Source organism: Camelus bactrianus, chromosome 5 (genome assembly GCF_048773025.1).
Source record: "Camelus bactrianus isolate YW-2024 breed Bactrian camel chromosome 5, ASM4877302v1, whole genome shotgun sequence".
NCBI classification, from domain to species: Eukaryota; Metazoa; Chordata; class Mammalia; order Artiodactyla; family Camelidae; genus Camelus; species Camelus bactrianus.
Window position 1 is genome coordinate 73696454 of NC_133543.1, and position 21837 is coordinate 73718290.

General features: G+C 41.3%; 1 protein-coding gene and 1 long non-coding RNA gene across 11 annotated transcripts in view; one reads left to right on the top strand and one right to left on the bottom strand.

Moving 5' to 3' along the window:
• Nucleotides 1-21837, top strand: part of KLF7 (KLF transcription factor 7) — a 386441-nt gene that overhangs the window by 287630 nt on the left and 76974 nt on the right. The window contains exon 1 of one of the 10 annotated variants that reach the window (XM_045520502.2): nucleotides 11656-12206. The exons of 6 other annotated variants lie outside the window; for them this stretch is intronic. In XM_045520502.2, coding sequence (XP_045376458.1) covers nucleotides 12105-12206 — 102 coding nt within the window. In that variant the 5' untranslated portion in view covers nucleotides 11656-12104. Of the gene's footprint in view, nucleotides 1-11655; nucleotides 12207-21837 lie in introns of those variants that run through there. 3 more of the 10 variants (XM_074364103.1, XM_045520497.2, XM_045520498.2) reach the window with 3 other exon arrangements.
• LOC141577735 (uncharacterized) lies at nucleotides 10664-11475 on the bottom strand. Its single transcript, XR_012507100.1, has 2 exons — nucleotides 11030-11475; nucleotides 10664-10842 (listed from the first exon to the last, which is right to left on the bottom strand). It is a non-coding gene; the product is annotated as an uncharacterized LOC141577735 (long non-coding RNA).

Sequence of the window (21837 nt, forward strand, 5' to 3'; positions counted from 1 at the left end):
GTACGTAATGAGTGTACAATCAGTACCTAACTCAGGGTACTATTATGAGTAGGAAGTAATACATGTAAAACACCCAGAACAGTGCCTGGCACATGGGAAACTTCATACATGTTAGCTGTTGTTGTTAGGCCTATCCCATTTGTAGATGACATGGAATTAATTGAGAGGGATAGCAGATGTGTTAGACTACAAAAATCAAGAACATTTTAGGTTTAGATTTTTTGACAGAAAGGAAACTTGAGCCAAATATAACAAAAATTTCCAGTGAATAACCATGTATTCATCTAGATTCTACCATTACCATTTTGCTACCCTTGCTTTATTACATATTCTGTCTACATACCATATTTAAATAGTTCAAAATATACTTTAAGAATTTTTTTTGTGATATTGTCTTTAACCCAAAGGATATTTAGTAATATATTGCCAAACACACGGGATCTTTTTGCTGTGGTTTTCTGGCTTAATTCCCACGATGGTAAAATTATCTACTCTGTATAGTTTCACTCTGAATTCACTGAGACTTGCGTATGGTACAACGGAAGGTTTATTTTGGTAGATGTTCCACATAAACTTGAAAATAAGTTTTCTATAGGCATTAAGTGCCATATTCTCTCCTGGACAATTAGATAGACATCTTGCTGCTCAAAGAATTTTACAATCTAATGGTATGATTGTAAATTTTTCTACTTCTCCTTTAATTCTTCCATTTAACTTTATCATTTTGAGACTGTATTATCTTGAGGCTACATTAAAAGTTTTGGAAGTGTTCTATCTTTTTGGTGAACTATATTATAAACTATCCTTTTTATCTCCAGTTTATTAGCTTTAAGTCTAATTTGTCTAATATTCTTAGAACTAAGCCAACTTTGTTTTGATTATATATGCATATTTATCTTTTTTCTTTCTTTCACTCTCAACCTTTCTTTTTCCTTATAAGTATCTCTCGAAAGCAGCATACATTTCAGGTTGAAGCATTTCACATTGTCAATACTAGACCATTTCTGATCTACAAAAATAGAAATTTTATTGTACTTGAGTTTTCTTTTTTATTTAGTTTGACACTGGCTTTTAATTGGACATTTTAGTCTCTTTTCAGTTATTGAAATAACTGATATATTTGGGCCTAAATCTACCATCTTACTATTTGTTTTCTGCTTGTACTACTTAATCTATTTCTTTTTCTCTCCTTTCTAGTTCTCCTAAAGGATGAATAATTTTATTCCTCCCCCTTTATTAGTTTGTTATTTAACATTCTTAAATATTCTTTTAGCGATTACCTTAGAAATTATAACATTTCTCTTTGATTTTTTTAAAGTCTGATACACATTTGAACTTTTTAATATGTCCTGGGACCATGCAAGGGTATAAGAATATTTTAACTCCATTTACTTCCTTACTTTTGAGCTATTTTAATTCCACATAATTTAAAACCTTGTAGACTTTATTATTATTGTTTTGTAGAACCAATATTTGTATTCACTCCCCCCATCTCTACATCTTCATCTGGTACCATTATCCTTCTGACTTTAGACATCTCTTCAGTAATATTTTAGAGCGGATCTGCCCTCAACAATTCTTGGACGTTTTCACTGGGTATAGAAATCTAAATTGACAGTTATTTTCTTTCAGCACTTCGACTATGTCATTCCATTGCCTTCTGTTTCCAATGTTTCTATTATATAAGTAATTCAATCTTATTTTTATATTCTTGAAAGTAAAATCTCTCTTACTTAAATGCTTTTCAGAATTTTCTTTTTGGTTGTCAGCAATTTTTATATGAATTTCTTAGAAATAATTTTATTGTATTTACCCATCTCAGGGTCTATAGCTCTTTGTTGCCCATGACTTTTGACATCTTTTGTTTAATTTCGGAAAATTCTCAGTCTGTATCCCTTCAATATTTGTTTCTCTCTTATTCTCTCTTTTTTTATGGAATCCAGTTATACATATGAGAGAATGTTTCATCTTGTCCCCTTGCCATTTATGCTCTTTTTCCTTTTCACCATCTTTTGCAACCCCATACTTTTGTCTGAAGATTTTCTTCTAATCAACTTCAAATTCTCTTTATCTGTGTCTAATCTGTTGTTAAACTGTGGGTTAGGGTTCTGTACAGAAACAGGGTATATGTATATATAAATTTATTATAAGGAATTGGCTTATACAATTATGGAGGCTGAGAAGCCCCAAAGTCTGTCATCTAGAAGCCAGAAACCCAGGAAAGCCCATGGTATAACTCAGTCCAAGTCTGAAGGCCAGAGAACCAGGAGTGCCAAGGTTAGGAGAAGATTGATTTCCCAGCTCAGGCAAGCAGGCAGGAAGGGCCAAATTCTTCGTTCCTCCACTTTTTTATTCTGTTTGGGCCCTCAAGGGATTGGATGATACCCATCCACTTTGGGAAGGCCAGACTGCTTTAGTGAGTCTACTGATTCAAATGCTAATTTCATCTTGAAACACCCTCACAGACACATTCAGAAACAATGTTAAAACCAAATATTTGTGAGCCATGCGATTCAATCAAGTTGCCACATGCTATTAACCATCACAAATGCTTCTATTACATTTTCGTTTTCAATTATTGTGATTTTTATTTCCAGAATTTCATTCTTTTGTTATAGTCTCCAGTTCTGTGCTTCTCCATCTTGTCATTTAATTTCTTGACTACCTTAATGATAGTTATTTTAAAGTGTATGTCTCATAATGACAACATCTGGGTTTCTTATGGATCTGTTTCTATTGTCTGCCTTTTTTAAAATACTGATTTGGGGGAAGTTTTACCTTTTCATTCCTATTTGTTTTTAAATGAGTGCTGGACATTAAATATAAAAGAAATTGCCGATCAGTTCAAGGTTCTGGATTATCTTTTTACAGAGAGGATTTATTCTTTTCTCCTGAAGACAGCTTGACTAGGGGTAGATGACTTTATTCCAGTCAAATGTTGTGATATGTCAAAGTCAGACTTCTGTCTTGGTAAGGAGGAGTTCATTTCTGCCCTCCACACCTCCCCTCCCTCAACTTCCTGGTCAACTCTAAATTCTAATATTTATATTCCCACCTTCTGAATTTACCAAATCTTTTGCTCATCTTCCTGATTTTCAGCTGTGTTTTCTGCTCAGATTCATAGCCTCTCAGCTTTCTCCTAGGTAATTACTTCCAGTGGGATAAAATCATGCTGATTTTTAGTTTATCTCTTTGGGCTTCCTTTGTCTCCAGGATCTAGGCTTGATGAGTTATTTCTGCATTGTTACTTCTCTAATCCCTTCATCATGTAATTTTTATATTTTGTCTAGATTTTCTAGTTGTTCTTTGAGGCAGAGAAGGGAGGGGTTCATCTAACACCAGCTAGTCTACCTTTGCTGGAAGCACACACGGTAATTTTAAAGCTCTTTCTAATATAAAGCTAGTGCTGGGAATATTGAGTTTAAGAGTGCTCACTGCCAAAAGTGATGTTGAATCTTGCTTTCACTTAGATTTTAGCCCAATAATTCCTTATTATCTTGTCAGCTCATCAAGCCTTATGTCCTAGCATTTTGGTTGTTTTCCATGAAAGGAATCTGTCCCAATAATCTAGTCTGCCATATTACCCATGTTACTTTTTATTTAAATCTCTCTTCACTTAACATGTCAGTTCCACAAGAGAAAGAATCATCTCTCACTCATACTTCTAGCTCCATCCCCAACCCTAGAGCTTGGCAAAATAGATGCTCAATAATTGTTGAGTAAATGAAATTAGCTTTAAATGAGACCACCTGGGCACATGTTAGTGGGTCCACTAGAACTGAAAAATATGATGCTCAGTTTTGCCAGTTTTAAAAACAAATGATTATGTTCACAGAGGCAAGATTCTGTGCATTGGTTCATGCTAGGCAAATTTACAAGAAACTAATTTATAAACAACATACCTCATCAGTGTTTAATGGGAGACAGCTGGAATGATAAAGGATCCCTACTATATTTCCTCCTTCCTTTGGTACTTAATGTCTGTCTTTCTTTAATGCCAATAGTTTTCTGTATTGTTTCCTATGTTTTTATTCATACTTCCTCTCTAGAAGTAGAAGAAATAATAAACAAGTAGGTAAACAAATAAAAATTGAAACTACGTGTTTACAAAGGGCCATCTTGTACAAGTAAGTCCACTCAGAAGACCAAATTGCAGATCAGAAGGTTGCCATGGTAAAGACAAGTCAGAAAGGGGAAATTTGAGGTTGCCAAATAAGTTACTTTCAAACTACTAAAGTAGATCTCTTTCTGTTCTGTCTAATTGATCTTTAAAGGTCATTTAGCATCAGGGCATCCTCTACCCCAGGACAGTAATAAAAGAAACTGGAATTTGACAAATTCTTGTTCTCCAGCTTTCCTTTTGCTATTGTTGTTACCAGTTCCCAGATAAGTCTGTTATTACATCACTTTGTGAAATATTACAATATTCAAGATTACAGCCTCTCTTAAAATGTAACAAAAGTAACAGGGGCTGTTTCCTGGTAGACTGGGTAGTACCTTATTTTTTTTAAATTAGCTCTAAGTCCACTGTAAACTCTGTAAAGTGGGTTCTCTTTGACAACATATCTCATATACTTTATGTAGATTTTGGTAATTTTAATTACAGAAAATTTTGTTAGGAGCCTTAGATCTATTTTCTTTCAACCACATTTGACATCATTTTAGGTAATGCCATTTCCCCCAGCCTAACAGAAGCCAGTACAAACAATAAAGTGTCCAAACAATACTGGAGAAAGAGTAATATTGTTTTAAAATTTTATTAAACATATTTTATATGATCTCTTTAAAGTTGGTTTAAAAAAGTTTGTGCTTATCATAACAGATATTGGATTCTCTATAAGGTGATCAGACAAATGTTCCCTAGGAATTACAATCTCAAAAGGGCAGTGATGCACATGGACATGTGGAAAGGACAATAGCAATTAAGAGGGGCTTAACATAGACATCCCTCAAAGATGAAGAATCGATACTGCAGAAAAACAAAGGGTGGGTGAATGTATGGCACAGAGAGAGCTGGGTCAGATCTCACATTTGAATAAGTTGGGTCGAGGGAGTGAGCCTCTCTGAGTTACACAGACTTTGGGCCTGCAACAAATGGGATTTCCCTAGCTTCCCAGAAAAGCAGAAGAGCATGTCACACATGAGGCCCAGCTAGGGCGAGGCCAAAATGAGATAAGCCTGTGTAAAGCATGGCCATGTTTGCTTAGAAGGATCTTTGAGCATCGCAAAGCAGTAGAAGAGGCTAAGAGCTGGGAGAGGGTTGTGAAGCAGTCTGAGGTGGACACAAGTATCCCCCCCCACATTTGGGCTGCATAAATGGGAGGTCAGGGCATTTGCCTTGCCTACTTCTGAGAAAAGCAGCAACCAGTATTAAAACCTGTGACTCAGCTGACTCTTCCTTCTAACCATTCAAATAAGCATCCTTCTGGTAAAGAAAATTCAGTGAAATTCAAATGAGCAACCAGACTGCAAAAAACTGCAGATGACATTTTTAATCTTTCAAACTACCCAGATCTATCATCCACATAAAAACTCATCATTGGGCACTTGTGGAATAGGTATCCCTCACTTAAGGGAATGGTCATTGTCAGCAAAGTTTGCAGTCCAGACTTCCTATTAAATCAATCTTATTCTCCCATTGATTTCCATTACCAAATATGAGCTGCATTCTGCTGTTAAATCCCATTAAGTGTGTACCAAACCCTTTGGAAATAGTATGTTTAAAAGAAAAGTGATAATGTCCTGATAAAACATTGACGGTGATATTTAATACATTAATAGTAATGCTGTGCTGTATTGAACATGTCACAATAAATATTGCTCAGATTGAAACAACACAATCCTATAAACTGTCCCTCACAAAGGATAATAATCCCTAAAACATTAGCAATTTAATTTCTCACTAGCTTCACAACTGTCTTGGCATTTCTATCACTACATAGCCAAAGGAATTCTTTTTATTATTTAAAATCTTTTCTCATTTTCTACTGGCTCCCCCCCCCCAAATCTTTGTCCAGGAACCCCTGAATAGCTTGTGATACTATTGTCAGATGGGGAAAATTAGCCAGCCAGACTCAGTCAGGGTGGTTTATCCAAGTGCCTGCGGGGGATATCCCCATCCTTGGAGGAACTGGGCATCTCCTGGAAGGAATGTTGCAGAGGGAAGCAGTGGATCTGTGAAAGTAGGACTAGGCTTCAAGTGCTTTTCCTAACTTCTGAGATGCAGTGCTACTATCTGACATTGCCAACGTGCCTGTGTTTACCATTCTACTTTCACCCTCTGCACTTTGCATAATGTATGTTAAACGACCAAATATTTTACATCATATATGCTGAATGACCGAATATCTTGCATAATATATGTTGAATGACTGATTGAATTTAGATGATGATTTTGTTCTTCATTAGAGAATATTGATGCTTCTAAGTGCTGGTAGCCCAGACTGGAAAAGTGACTACAGACATTAATCTCCATAGGAATTATACACCACAGGTCATAAGGGCATTAAATGTACAACATTTGAAGGTCTGGACAGGACATTCCTGACAGTGAACTTTTACTGAATTCTTGAATTTCTTACCTTTATCATTATAGTAAGCCAATTTTTGGTAAGCGATAGACAGACTACTGGAATCAGAGCAACCTACTACGTGCACCCCAGGTATCCCCTTAACCCCTTGAGTATAACCCACTGCAATGCAAATTCAACATTCAGGGTTGGTTTTAACATTTGATTAAAAAATTGATGTTTTTATTAAACTGTAACATACCCATAGAATTCTGAAAAGTCAATGGCAAGATTGGGATGTTTTCTGATCAGTAGGCCACATACCAAGAGTTTTTGGTTTATTTACCAAGAACAGGATTTTTGTTGTTTGTTTTTTTGCCCATGATGTCCAGAAACCTCAATATGTCAGAGTCTCAAAACTGAACATACTCAGGGAGTCAGACCCATGCTAACTAAACTCACAAGGAACACATGTATAACTAAAATAACTCCCCATGGACAGTAACAACCAGAACTGTCACAATGACCACCAGGCTCCTGTGATTGTAACCAGCACATTCTTTCCCTGTAGGTAGAACAAGTAGGGAGCCAAATTATGAGCAGAGAGTAAGCAGAGAATGAAAACAAGAAGAGATATGTATTCTCAAGGAGTATTTTATCCAGAACATGAGAGGCCTGATGAAGCTGCCACTATTTTTTAAAAATCACAAAATAACTATCTGGTTGTGTGTATGTGTGTATAATGGCCACATACATTTTCTTACAGATTCAAACTGTCTCTCAGAGAGTCTTGTTTACAAACCTCCATTTCTCTGGCACTCTTGTTTTCTCTGATACAAAGCCTCTTCCCTAAGTTCACACTTTCTTTCACTACAGTAAGATTTTAAAAAGAAGCAAAAGTCAATAGTATATGAAAGTACTTATTAACGATATGGCCAATTATAAATTACTCCCCCATTCAAACATCTCTTTTAAACACCACTGCCACCAACCCCATGGTGGCAAACATTTACAATACAATGCAATACATTCAATTCTATTACAAAGTGAAATTGCAAATCTTGCAAAAGGTGTAAGGTCAATGAAAGTGAAGTTGGTAAAACTAGCAAACAAAGACCTATAGAGTTAAACAAACGAATGAAGGCAAAATCAACTGGAATGATGACTATATTGATGCTTCAGAAGAGAACAGTTTGAATATCAAAGAATTAATTGAGACCCTTGGGAAAACTGAAGTAGCCCTCAAACATTTTTACAGAAATGACCCTCGTTTTGATTATTCTCTAAAGGTCAAATATGAAATAAAGTGTGTTGTAAGGTGCTTCACACTGTGTAGAAAAAAATTAAGCCAACAGTAATCATCTTGATTTATTATTTATTCATTCTATAATTAGCACATAGTTGTACTTATAAATTTTGTTCAATATAGGATAGAATAAATATATTTTAATACTAGAGTTTTATTTTCAAAAAAAGTTCCCAGCAAACCTTTTTTCACTAACTTCTGAAATTTGGTCCCTGTTTTAAGTAGACTTACTTTAAGGAGGCTTTCCCACTGCTAATCACACTAGGATAATAAGGACTTCCTACTAATGAAGCAAAACTTTTCCTATAGTAACAGCCTGATCCCTTCATTGTTTCTACTTACATATTAAATTTTTACTATTTTGTTCATAAAATATCATCATTTCTGAGTTCTTGGTGGGGGGTGACTTACTGTTGACTGTTAGGTGTTTCCTATAGGATCACTTCCAAAGGGTGATTTCATTAGAAGTATTATCAGTGTCTTCCAAAGAAGCATATGTAGATGACACAACCTTTGGAGTCAACTTGGAGTCAGAATCTGCTTCTGCCACTTAAGAGACATATGACAATAGGCAAATTGTGTGCCTACTCTGAACTTTGGTATCTTCATCTGGGAAAATGGAGCAATGATAGCTCCCTCACAAGTCTGTGGGGAAGATCAGATGTGAACATGCGTAAAATGTCAGGCACAGAGAAGGCATTCAATATATGGTGGCTATAGCAGTGCTATTTATTTTTGGTTTGTTTGAGTGCCAAAGTTCCCTTGTGATCTTAATTTGTTGATTATTTTGTACATTCGGATTCTTTGCATGTGCTTTGCAATGTGAACCAAGGGTCTCTAGGCTATTAAAAGTAGCTAAATATGACTAATATTGAAAATGTGCCTTTAGGAGTGCCTTGTTGCATAAATCTCTTAAAATGAATTCTAATCTATAAAGCATTTAAAAAAGTCATAATGAGGCTTTTAGGATTTACACTGTAAAATTTCGGTTGAGTTCTTCTGTATGTTCGATGGCTGATACATATGTGGGATAAACCTCAGTGGAAGCCTCCCTTTTCCACACCCAATTTTTATAAACAAATCTTGATTTAAAACCAAGGAACTCAGTCTTTCACCATGCAGAGAGACTTGTGCAGAGCAGTCTTGGAAGTCAGATTCTCCTGGATTTGAAACCCTGTTTGGCTGCCTCTTGGTTGTGTGACTTTGACCAACTTAATATTTCTAAGCCTGGGTATCTTCATCCATAAAGCTGGGGATAATAAAAATACCTACTTTGCGGCTGTCATGAAGATGAAATGAGACATTGCATATAAAGCATTTATGTGCCCATACAACTTGGCATATTGTACTTAATAGGTGATAACTATTATTTGTAGAATCTTCAAACTTATAAGTTAACAGGTATGTCATATTTGTTCAGAATGGTAATAGTGTAACACAAAAACAAAAAATAAGTTCACTTGAGTCTCAAACATCAAATAATGTTCTTTGGTCTTGCCTTGCCTTTTTTTGCCTCTTGAGTTTCCTATGTTTAAGTTCCTTTCCTTCCCCTATTACTCTTGAACATGGCTTCTGTCCCAGTACTTCTCCATGGCCTCCTCCCCATCCTCACACACAATTGGAATAGTATTTCGAGGGGGATAGAGGGAGACCTTATTCTAAATGGGCAAAGGGCTTCTACCTCCCTCTTTCTCCAAGACTCTGGTATATCCCCCCATGGGTCTGATTAGTTTAGATATTATTTAGTTCACTTAGCTAAAGCCAGGAAATAATGATGGCGAACACTTAGTATTCACCTAACAGCACCAGAAGCTAGGCTAGGTGAATTACAGACATTATTTTATAACACTTTGACTGTTCATAACAACCAGGCAAGGCAGATACCACTATTCTTGTTTCTGAGATGGGTAGCCAGAGGGTCTGAGCCAGTAATTTGCTCAAAGTCACACAGCTAAGTAAGTGGCAGTATCAATGGCCATACGGATCAAGTTAATGCACTAATTGGGATGTGATGACTTTAAGTGGTTTTCTACTTCTGGGAAAGGCCCATGTAGCTGTCTCATACTGGCAGTTATATGTGTGCTATCATATCATCTATTTGTGTAGGATTTTTAACCTTTTTTTCCCCATTTATCCCCTAGCACCAAGACCCTTGTGCATTCCATGCACAGACTACATGCACTTACAGTAAATGCACTGCTTATACACATACACTGGATGCTATAGATCTGACCAACAGACTCCAGACATCAAAAAGTAAAGAAACTAGACTTTTCTCAACTCCATAATTCCTGTTTAATTTCCCCAGAATTTGACTTTCAAATTATGTTTGTTAAAGTAGGCTCTTTCAAATATTGTAATATGGAGTCCCGCATAGTCAGAACGAGACAACTGAGAGGGCGATTATGGTGGATGTGTTTCTTCCACTGGGGGCTGAATTAAGTTTCTCATCTCTGAGTAAGTACCAAATTCTGCAATCGTTCCAAAAGTGGAAGTTCAGCTCACTGTGCATTTTGGGGAAGCTTGGACCACACTAACCATTTAAGGTCAAGCAAACAACTGGTCAATCCCAACAATGTGCGTCGTGCAGGCGTTTCTTCTGATAACAGAATCTGTAACTGTATGTCTCTATAAGTCAGCGCCCGATCGCAATCCGGTTCCTCCTCTCACCACCACAGCTTGGCAGGCACACCCTCCAAGCCACATGGGGAGCCTCACGTTTAAGCCTCCAAGTAAGTTGCCGGCTCCCGCCTGCACCCTGTCTACCCGGATTCCCCCCTATTGTCTTTAACACACACTCCAGCAAAATGTCCCCTTTCAATCAACTCTAACTGGGAGTCTGACCCCCGCCCGGCCCCCCGCCCGGGGTCAGCAGACAGAGGCGGGGGTGGGCGCTGGCGGGCAGGGGGCGGGGACTGCGCGGCGCGCGGGGCGGGCCCAGGCCTCTCTCCGCGCGCCGCTCCCCTTTGTTCTGCTCCATTGTGTGCCACTTTCTCCTCTGGCGCTTCTTCTCTGCACCCTGGCAGCCTGTGGGGAATTCGTGAAGGGGCTTTTGGTGACTTCTTCTCTTTAACCCTCAGTTTATTTTTTAGGAAGTGAGGAACTCCTTAGCGCTGCCCCTCCCTCGCGGTTCCCCGCCCCCGGGCCTGGGAGGGAGGTGGGGTGGGAAGTGGCCTGCCCTCCTCCCCAAGCCGGCTCCACCGTTTTCCCGCACCGCTCCTCCTCCAGGAGGCATCCTAGCCCAGCATTCTGGACTTTCACCTCCTGACCGGCTGCGTCCACGCCAGAAGGGCCACACACGACCCTCTCCCCTCTGAGGGCGCGGCTCGGGACGCCCGGGGCTCCGCCAGGCACCAAAGCGAGGGTCAGAGGCTGGTGCGCAGCCCGAACCCGGTCGCCTCAGCGTCCCGGGAGCCAGCGCGAGTGTCGCCGAGCCCTCCCCGTCCCTCGCACTCGCGCTCCCCAGCCGCCGTGCGGCTGCCTCAGCCCCCTTATATAGCCCTCTAAAAATAGCTCTCTCCGCACCGCCTTGTAAGGCAGCAGGGAGATCCGCATCGCGCCAATCCGCGCCCGCCGCCAGGGCCAAGTCCCGCCCCGGGCCCCTCTCCGCGCTCCCCATTGGCCCTCAGTGACTTCATGAGCCCCCTGTTTACCTTACATGGTCACACGCGGCCTAATGGACGCCCTCCTCCGAGATCCCACGGCTGCGCGGAGAGCCGGGCGGTGGGAGGGAGTTTGGGGAGGGGGAAGAGCAGGAGGAGGAGAAAAGGAGGAGGGGGGAGAGACTACAAACTAGCAAGGATGGGGTGGGGGGTGGGGAGGGAAGGAAAGGGGGGGAGAGAAGCGATCGCGAGAAAAAAAAAATGCAACCTCCCAAAATAAAGAGCAAAGATTGCATTAGGAGCGAACAGCGCTGCAGAAATAGATGGCAGCTTCGTGTCAGTGAGTTTGCATCCCCCTTCCTGATCCACGAGCTGGAGTGATTAGAGCCCTGGAAGGGAATTGTTACTCCCGTGGAGAAGTCCCCTTTTCCTGGCAGCCGTCTGCACTGTACACGCTGGATGCCTCTCTCCATCCACCCCACTCAGTCTCTCCTCTCTCACCTCCTCTCTCCCTCTCTCCTGCATTGATTTTTTTTTTTTCCTTTTTAGTTGACTGAAACAAAACAAAACAAAAGGGCCACTGGATGTCTGCCTTCTTGGGGGGTGAGCCAGACAGACTGACAAACAAACAGACCCAACTGTGTTCGGGGGAGGGTTTCTCCTCCCGTTTTGCCCGGCAGCAGCAGCATGGACGTGTTGGCTAGTTATAGTATATTCCAGGAGCTACAACTTGTCCACGACACCGGCTACTTCTCAGCTTTGCCATCCCTGGAGGAGACCTGGCAGCAGGTGAATGATTTAAATTACTTGTGTAAATCGTGTGGTGGCGGCGGAGACGCAGGGGCTGCGTTGGTGTGGGCTTGGGGTTGAATTTTTTGTTTGTTTTATTCCCCCCCCCCTTTGGCTGTTTGTTGTTTAAAATGTTTTGGGAAATAGTCATCTGCTTACCTCTCCATCCACCCCCTAACCCTTTAGTGTGCCGAGCTGAGCAGCCGGTCCGAGCTGCCTGCGTTTCAGTCACCAACACACATCCTTGCGCACACGTTGTCGGGCTCACTGTCCCCCAGCAGAAACCTGCTTAACTTCTGGGGTTCGGAGGAGCCGGGTTGGAAGGTGGTTTGGGGCTTTCCGAGCTGTCACTGACAGGTACCGTGTCCCTATGTACACGAGCTCTACCTACTTGGTACCTTTTCAGGTTCATCTCTTTCAACTGGTGCTGGTCAGATTGGGGGGGGGGGCGACGGGGGTAGGAGCAAAACAGAGTGTTTTCCCAGTAATTAGCGAGTATCAATAAAAAACTGTAACTCGATTTTGAAACTAGAAGGTGGGCAGAAGGAAGAGGACTCCGGTGATAATAGATACTCAAGGATTTCTCCCAGGAGGATGGGAAGATGTACCTTTGTATCTGTCTAATGCTGACCGTGCATTGTAGGTTTCCCTTAGTGCAATGTCTTGAGGAAGACAACACTCTGTGTGTGTGTCCTTGCTTCTCTTTTTCGTCTCTCTCCAGTTAGCACAACCTCCGACAAAGGGTGATGTGTGCTTCCATGCCTCTGACTTTGTCTTAGAGGACTAGTTAAGAAACTCCTAGGATGTTGAAGGGCACCAATGCCAAGTTGGCTGGGTGTCCCAGTGAAGGCGAAGTAGGGCTCGTGACAAGTTCACTGGGCTTTGTGAAGTGGAATAAAGAAAGTACTGGTCAGTGGAAAGTGCTAGACCTGCTGGCGGAAACAGTGGTTTTCTCAGTAAGGATTAGGAGCTGCTGAGGGGACATTCTGCAGGAAAGATGGGGGGTGGGGGGTAGGTGGAGGGACACGGGTATTCTCTCAAAATTGTACAGTGTGTATCATGGAAAGTCCAAGAAGACAGTCTGGATTTGCACATTGGAAGCACGAACATGCACAGTCCGTCTTGGAGAAACATGCTTGCCCTTGGGGAGGGCTGCGAGAGGCTTGGTGTGTGGCTGTTCATGTAACTTCTCTGCTCCGTGACAGCAGCTTGTTAAGGCTAATGAACGGCTGAATTTCCTCTGCCAAGATCCAAAGCGGGATTTGCCAGCTTGAGCCTGGGATGTAACAGTTGCTGCCTTAGCAAGTGAGATTTGGCTTTTGGTGTACCAAGCCCAGTGGCAAAGCTGATCCTTGGTACCATTATTAGTTGCTGTTCTCCCTTGATTCTGGGCTGTGAGTTTCTCCAGGCACTGGTCCCCAGTGTCTGTGCGTCTGCACATGTGTTCCTGCCCGAGGATGCTGGCAGATGTGTTTGACTTTGTCTCTCTAAATGCACATACAGTTCACGTGTTTTTAGCATAAAGCATTTCTCCAGTGCATCCTTTCCCCATCCTTAACAAGACTATCTCATGAAGGGTCTCACCAGAGCTTTTTCCTCCTTTTATTTCCCATGCTAATTACACCAAAAGGTTGCCAGAATTTCATTTTCTGAAATAGTCTTCATTTCACACTGTCAGCCCACTGGTGTTGAATCGGTTGCCTATTAACAACTGTCTAGACAGGTTAGGGAAGAGAATTTGTTGATTTAGTCAGCCTGCCCAAGGCAGCCCTTGTTTGTGACTAACTGTTAAGCAGTGTTGGAGAGAAGAAAGTTGGCTTTATTTGTTACAACGTTCTCTCCTGATGAATCACACAACTTTGTTTTGGTTCAAGTTTTCACAGTAGTAAAGCCTGCTTTTGGGGAAGGCCTCTCCAGAAGAAACCTGCTTTTCTAGATCTGGTTAGACCATCCATGAGACAGTCTAGATCTGTAAAGAAATACCATTGGTTTGATAATTAAAAGATGTATTAAATCTATTGTTTCCTCAGAAATCTTCTCTGCTTTTCCTCCCCTCCCCCACTTCATGTCACCCCCTTCAAGGAACCTCTAGCTTAGTTTCTATCTGAGGGCAAAGGAGTTTTCGCCCTCCTGCACCTCCCTCCTTACTTCTTGCCTTAATCCTCTCCAACTGCCAGCTACCCTCACCTTGAAACCTTTGCCAAGCTATTTCAGAGGCATGCTTCTAGTTCACACTGAAACATAACTTGTGAGGACACAGTTCTAAGTGAGGTATCACTCCAAGGAGCTTTCTTCCCTAGACTCTATAGTCACAAATGTTTTTTGTAAAGGTGACTGTGACTCTGAGTTCATACTGATGACATAACCTCCAACCTCTATCTCTTCCTTCCTCCCTCTCCCTGCCCCCTCCCCCCTTGCCTCTTCTGAGTGTAAAGGAGGGGAGTGTGGTTATATGCAACTGTTGGTTCCAAATCAGCCATCTGATGGTGAAATTTTAAGGCTCCTTTGCTCAAGTCGGCTCAAGAAGATTGCTACAAAGAACCCCAGGCAGGAGGACGTTTCCTGGTGCTCTGGGGTAATCAGATTTTAGAGGTCGTATGAGGAGCAATATTAGATGTACTTCTGAAAGTGAACAGTGTACCTTGAGATGAGCGAAATACAGAGATTCCAGTAATCTGATTTGGTTCCTAAGAAAGAGTGGCTTGGACGATAAACCCAAGACATCTGTACATTTGAAAATTAAGGATGGACTATTTGGATATTTTCTTTTAAACTCTCATCTGAGATAATTGTCCTACTTGATAGTCAGTGAGCCTGTCATGGCCCTCCTGTCTCAGGGGTTATCATTTTGACATTGGGTTTTCAGGCAGTGATGTCTTAGCCACATACAGCTCCAACTCTGAATATCATTGCTGGTGTAATTTAAAAATCCAGATGCACATTCTACATTAACAGCTCTCCATTCCTGGGCTCTGACTGCATACTTAAGCACTTGGACCAAGTAACATCATCCCTGCCTGTCATATAACTGTAAATTACACTGTGCTTATGTGGTCTATTATTTTATGGAATTCAGCTGACGCACAACTCTTAAGGATACCAGCCTTAAGCTCTTTGGAAACTTGCAGGAAAATTTCCAAGAGCTGTCTTAGCAAAAGTAGGAAAAGTCAAAGGTAGGACAGAAGCTAGAGTAGCTTATCTGGTACCACTTGATGATGGATAAAGGGGGACCCATTCATGAGTTTTATTGCCATAAGAAATCATGATTTTTCTGGACCCACTGCTGACTTGGAAAATAAAAAAGGATTTGGTATAATCCTTTTTTATTTGGTTATTTTTGTTTGGGAAGCTAAAAAGACTTTCAGAATTTGGATATATGCTTTACAGCTAGACTGCTGTTTCATGAGTGCAGGTCAAGTGATGATGTTCTCCGTCTTATTTGCACTTAGCTTTGCTTCACGCCGTTGAGGGGCATGGTATATTTACTTGAAAACTCTTCTGGAATTATGCTTCTTGTTAATGCTGATTCATAATTGGCAGATGGGGTCAGTTTCAGGCCTCCCTTTTGCTCAGAGAAAATTTTCCACTGCTACTGGAAACAAATAAATAAATCATAGAACATTCCTCCCTCCTCCCCCATTCCCCCATTGTTTTAAACTAATGGCATACTTGGCTACTGTAAGAACTACAGCGTCCCCATAACACTGCAATTTCATCTTGGTTTCAGGCACCCTGAAACACTTTTTACAAGAGTCTTTGGTATGAAGCATCTCTGGGGGGCAACCTACAAAAATGGTTGCCTTCCAAGAATAGCCTCATGGTGCAAGGGGTGAGATTTGATCTCTGCTTCTCCTTCTCTATGGAGATCTTGCCTTTGCACTACCTTCTACAGGCCTGAGCAGCCAGGTGCTGTCTCAGTCAGTAAGACAAAGCGAACTGTAGTTTCCCTGCATCCGCAGGTTTGCCTCTGTCCCCAGTTTGCAGAAAACCTTGTCATGAATTAGAATTTCTTGGCAACAGCACCACCCAGGGAAATTTGTAGACACAAAGGAGCCTTGCTAACCACACTGAAAGGATAAAATAGCTAGCTTTTTTTTTTATGTGATTTGTGTGCTCTTTAGTTATCATAAATCTATTTTTTAAAAATTTGAAACAGTGACTTGGTAGATGAAAAAAATAAAATTAGAACTCCCCCTGTTATCCAGATTTTCTTTATAAGGATGCACTCACTAAATAAATGTAGCCTTACAAATGAAAGCACATGTGAATGCCATCAATCACATACTTAGCCTTTCTTTAGTAGATTAATTTCCATGTTCTTTTTAATAGATACATCTTTGTGTAGGTTTGGGGGCTCTCAAACATTATCATTTGGTCTACCTGTTTGCAGTTTGGTATTTTAAAGTGCGCGCAGATATTTTTACTACATCTGTTTTTAGTTGGGGGGATAAAGGAAGTGGTGGCTTCTTTGTTCTCCATGAACCTCCCACCCCCACTCCCTCCCCTGAGGAGAATGGGATGTTGGGGTCCAATCCATTTAAAGGGCAGAGTAGAAGATGCACTGTGACACCTCACCCTGAAATGATTTATGTATGGGTATGTCAGAGACCTTCAGCGGTCAAAATGGGCTCTTCCTCTCTCCCCACCCATTCTAAATATAAATGCCAGTGGGGGCTATTTGCTTCTCCACTTAAACGGGAATAGTTTAGAGAGGGTCCTAATGGAGCTTTTAGTAGTCGGTCTCTTATAAATCTTCAGATTCTTCTCCCTTCAGAGAATTTCTGTATTTTAACTTTTTGAGTACAAGATGGCAGTGCAGCCTTCTTTAATCACTCTATGCATATTGAGGAGGGAAGACCGTTTCCTCTGGCCAGTCCCAGCTGGCCCATGTGATAGGATAGCTGACCAGACGGGTTGGCAGTCACCCCCATCTCTGCAGCCTGTAGTAGCGTGCGAGAGGTTTTCACCACCTTCACTGGGCTCCATGATTGGTGAATGCAGAGAATGCCTCTGTGATTCCCGTTCACACAATCTACCAGCCTGTACGCTGGAATTAGGATTTGCTGAAAGTTGAGGACAGCTCCCCAACGTAACCTGAGCAGTGCCAGAAGGGTGAGGAGGTGGAGATTTATCTCTCTAAAATAAACCTCTTTGTTTTCCGGAATCAGCTGAGTGCTTGCTTAGCATAAACTTGTGGAAATATTTTAACCCAAATTGCCAAATCTTACCAAGCAGAGTGATTAGGAAGCTCTACAAGTAAGAATGGTGTTAAAGTTAGTGGAACAAGATACACTAATGTAACGTATGACAGCCGCAAGTTTAGAAACACTCCTCTGCCCAGTTACAATGTGTGTTCATTTTAGAGCATCCACATGAGAAACTATCCTTGTTCAATTTAAGAGTTCTCCAAATCAAATCAAATACTGTGTAACTAGGACCTGGTTTCACATAAGTTTGGCCATGATCTTTTTTTTTTTTTTTCTTCTTTGCCTTCATTTTCTGCTGTTAATTTAGAGAATCGTTTCTTCTTCCTTGAGTCCTTTTTGTTTTCCTCACTTGGTATTTTGTTGTGACCCTGAGAACTTGGCCCTGCTAAATGTATTATGGCCATTGCAGTCTCCATTCCAGCTGCCCCTTCCCCCGCGTGCCTGACACACAGGTGTACAGCTCGGGGGCAGCAGCAGCCTCAGGCTATGGGTCCAATGTCAACCTGCTGGAGGTGTGGGTGACTTCTGACTTCACAGTGATACCATTCCTGGCTGAGCTGGTGGGTGCACCCAGTCACATCTTGCGGGGTTTTCTCTGTTTATATTAAAATATGGAAAATATTTCACAGTTATTTCTTCATTCCCTCATTCTAGTTATATGAAGAACACTGGGTGCTGCAGGGTTTAATTGGATATAACTTCTACCCTCTATGAGCTTGACTTCAGTAGGGGAGAGGGAGCACGTTCAAAATTAAGTAATACAGTATTAGAACACAGTTGCCCAAAAAGAGATTTTAAGTCCCATGAGTGTTTGAACACTGACCTTGCCTCTCTGTATTTACCCACTTTGTTGTGACATTGTTTATAACACATGCTTGAGATTTACCAAGTTCTGTTAGGCTTTTTTTAGCTAATGGCATATTGGGGCTGGTGACCCTTTCAGGGCAGATGAGTGTACAGCGTGAATACACATGTCCCTAATGGCCAGGAAACAGCATCCATGTCTGTGTCATTAGGAAATGATTATAGTTAATTGAAATAATTAATATGGAGCCATATGCAATATCAATTTCCGAATATGGGTTTATCGACATTTCCTGAGGGTCATATTGAAAGTCAGGCCCCAGGCCTTATACCAAAGCTAGGTGCAGAGAATCTTAGTATTTCAGATCCTGAAAGGGTCTTGGTTTCTTCAAGTCTAAAACACTAGGGTTGGACCAAGTGATTGTTGAAGCCAGATAAGGCATTGAACCAGCTGTTGTTAGCATGGATGTTGGCCCCAGACTCAGGACTCTTTCAGTTGCTCAAATCAGTTTGCTGGCTTTGCATCAAATGGTTGTTCTGGATATATTTTGAGTCACTTCTCATCTTTCCTCCTCTCTCTTTCCCTCTTTCTCCTTAAAGAGAGGCAAGACAATCCCCTTTCTCCTTTGAACAGTACTAGTACATGGAATTTTGGAATTGTCTGGGTCCTAAACCATGCTGTTGAACATCTTGGAGAAAGTTAATGTGTGTAATTTAATCTCTTTCCCATTTTTAATAATGTGTGGTAATCTGGAAAATGTACACTTTACTGAAAAAAAAAAACCCCAAAAAACAAAAGCCCCTAATTACAACTCCAGCTGAATGAAAAAGAATGCCGTCACCTAAATGAGAACAGATGAGGGTAAAGAGGGTAGGGAGTTGGATGGATGATCGAGCTGGGTTTTATGAGGAGCATCAAAGGAGAAATGGTGAAATGCTTTGTCTCTGACAACTTGCCAACAAAGGAACTGCATGAAACTAGCAGTTCCATGTGCCAATTCAGGAAAATCTTTTCTGAAGGATTTTAAAATTTCTTGCGAGGGTTGGATAGGCAGTGAGGTTGTAATGTTTTACACATTGAAACAAAAAGTGTTCTTCTTTATTTCCTCAGAGCTGTAATCTACATCTCCAACTTCAATGTCTTCCTGAGTTTCAGGCCCACATTTTTGAGTTGGAAACATGGGGCTGACCATAAATGCTTTTTCGGTCATCCCATGAGGACCTCAACTGAATATGTCCCAAAGCTTGGACTCATCAACTTCTTTCCTTCTTTTCCTGGTTTCCCTGTTTCTTTTATCGAGATGACCTTTCTTCTGTGATCCAGGTTGGAAGGTCCAGTCATCTTTGGCTCCTCTCTTTCCCTTGACTCTAAACAATTGAAAAATCCCATTGATCTGGCTTTTCAGTGCTTCACCATGGTCTTCCACTGTCTTTTTGCTCTGCTATTGCCCCAGGGCAGCCCCGTCACCTCCCCTGGACTGACTTTCTGCCTCCATCACCATACTTTCAGACTATCAATGGCTCCCTCTTCTATGTAGGGTGATGACAAACTTCTAAGAGTCAAGATGTTCCAAGATAGGACCTAGGTAATAGTCACAAGTTTCCCCCTTGTTACCACGTGCGATAATTGCCATTCAAATTGAATGACTGTGCCTTTCCTGCTTCTGTCTTCATTTATGTCATTTCCTTCAGCCTTTTCCTTCTTATTCCCTCTTCCCCTCAGAGTCTCTTTGTTCAAATTCTACCCTTCCTTTAACTTTCAGATGGTTGCCACATCTTCCAGGAAACTCCCTCCCTTTCCCTTGGCCAACAGTAATTGCTAGTATTTCTACACTCCTATGTAGAACTTTTTAACTTCCTCTTGATGCTTTTCAGTTTTCTCTTGTGGTATAGTTTTTCTTCCTTCCTTCCTTCCTTCCTTCCTTCCTTCCTTCCTTCCTTCCTTCCTTTCTTCCTTTCTTCCTTTCTTTCTTTCTTCCTTTCTTCCTTCCTTTCTTTCTTTCTTTTTCTTTCTTTCTTTCTTTCTTTCTTTCTTTCTTTCTTTCTTTCTTTCTTTCTTTCTTTCTTTCTTTCTTTCTTTCTTTCTTTCTTTCTTTCTTTCTTTCTTTCTTTCTTTCTTTCTTTCTTTCTTTCTTTCTTTCTTTCTTTCTCTTCCTTTCTTTCTTTCTCTTCCTTTTCTTTCCTTTTCTTTTTTCCTACTGTCTTTATTTTTCCAGTTAGGTTGTATGATTTAGAGCAGAGTCAATGCCTGGTTATAATTTTGATAATGAACTTTTAATATATAACCCTTCAGGTTCTCAGAGAGCCTCACACTTGGTAGATATTCAGTAGGTATTTAGGACTTATGATATGACTGTGACTTGAGATTTGACTATGTCTGTAGTAATGGTTCACAACTGGGGCTGCACCTCAGACCAATTAAATCAGTATTCCTTTGAGTGGAATCCAGGCATCAGTGTTTTTGTAAAGTTTCTGGGTAATTCCAATATGTAGCCAAGATTTTGAGCCGTTAATCTATAGAGGGTTCATAGCAGATGTGTTGGAGTTGCAGGTTCCTACTCCAAATATTTCATTTCTTGTATAACTTGGAATCTAAGTATAATAGAAGTTTATAATGAAGCAGGATGGTGCTGGTGGATGTACTTCATCCAGCTCTTTGGTGAATAGCAACTGTCCAAGTGTTGTTTCATCCTTCTTGTTTTGCTTTTCCTTACCCTGAAGTGTCTAATGCGGCCTCATCTGGCCCACATTTCCTATGACCCACTAGAGGTTTGCTTAACCTGGTCAAATTCCATTTCTGGTACCTTTGTGGCGGTGGGCATTAAACTCCAGCCATGCCGTGCTTCAAATAATTCCTTCTCGGCAGGCTCTCGACCATGATTTTCCACTTACCTCAGCCTGCTCTGTGGTTTTAAAGGGACAGAAGCGTGCATGAACATCTGTTGGTTGATGCCAGAGAGGCATTAGGTAGCAGCTCTACATATTTCTTACCGACCTCACTGTTTGGAAGTAGACTGTGTTTATAAAGAATTTCAAAGGACCCATGTTTCTAGTAAGAGAAGCAAAAATAAACTGGGGAAGAATTGCTGCCGAGGACATTCAGGCAAGGAGGCTGCCTCCTCATCCATGGAAGGCTTAGCTCTTGTGGTCATGACTGTGGGCATGTGGCGATGTTCACAAAGAAGTCTTAGAAATGCCTCTATTTCAAACTGTGATGTTTGCAAAAATGGATGTACTGTAGCTGCATCCTTTCATGTATAAACTGGCTTTGAAGGGGGTGCGGCTGGCAAGAGAGAACATCATGAGAGGAGCTCAGAGCTTAGGGTTGAAGGATGGCTTTTGGAAAGCTCAACCCAGCTGTGAAAACGGCAATTAGCCGTGGAGCAACTGCTCTGCAAGGGAGGGCCCGCTTGCTCCTGACCCTGCTTTCACACACACCTTCCAGAGCCGAGGTAGCAGGAATTCAACGGGGTGGTCAGAGTGCCGGCTCTTATTTTTGGAGGGCGACAAATTTGCTCAGCAGACAAAGGAGTGGAAATAGATTCCCCCATCCCTCCCTTTTGAGCTCCGAGTGTTTGTTCATATGGCCACGGTAGGCCTTGTTAACAGAGCACAGTTTC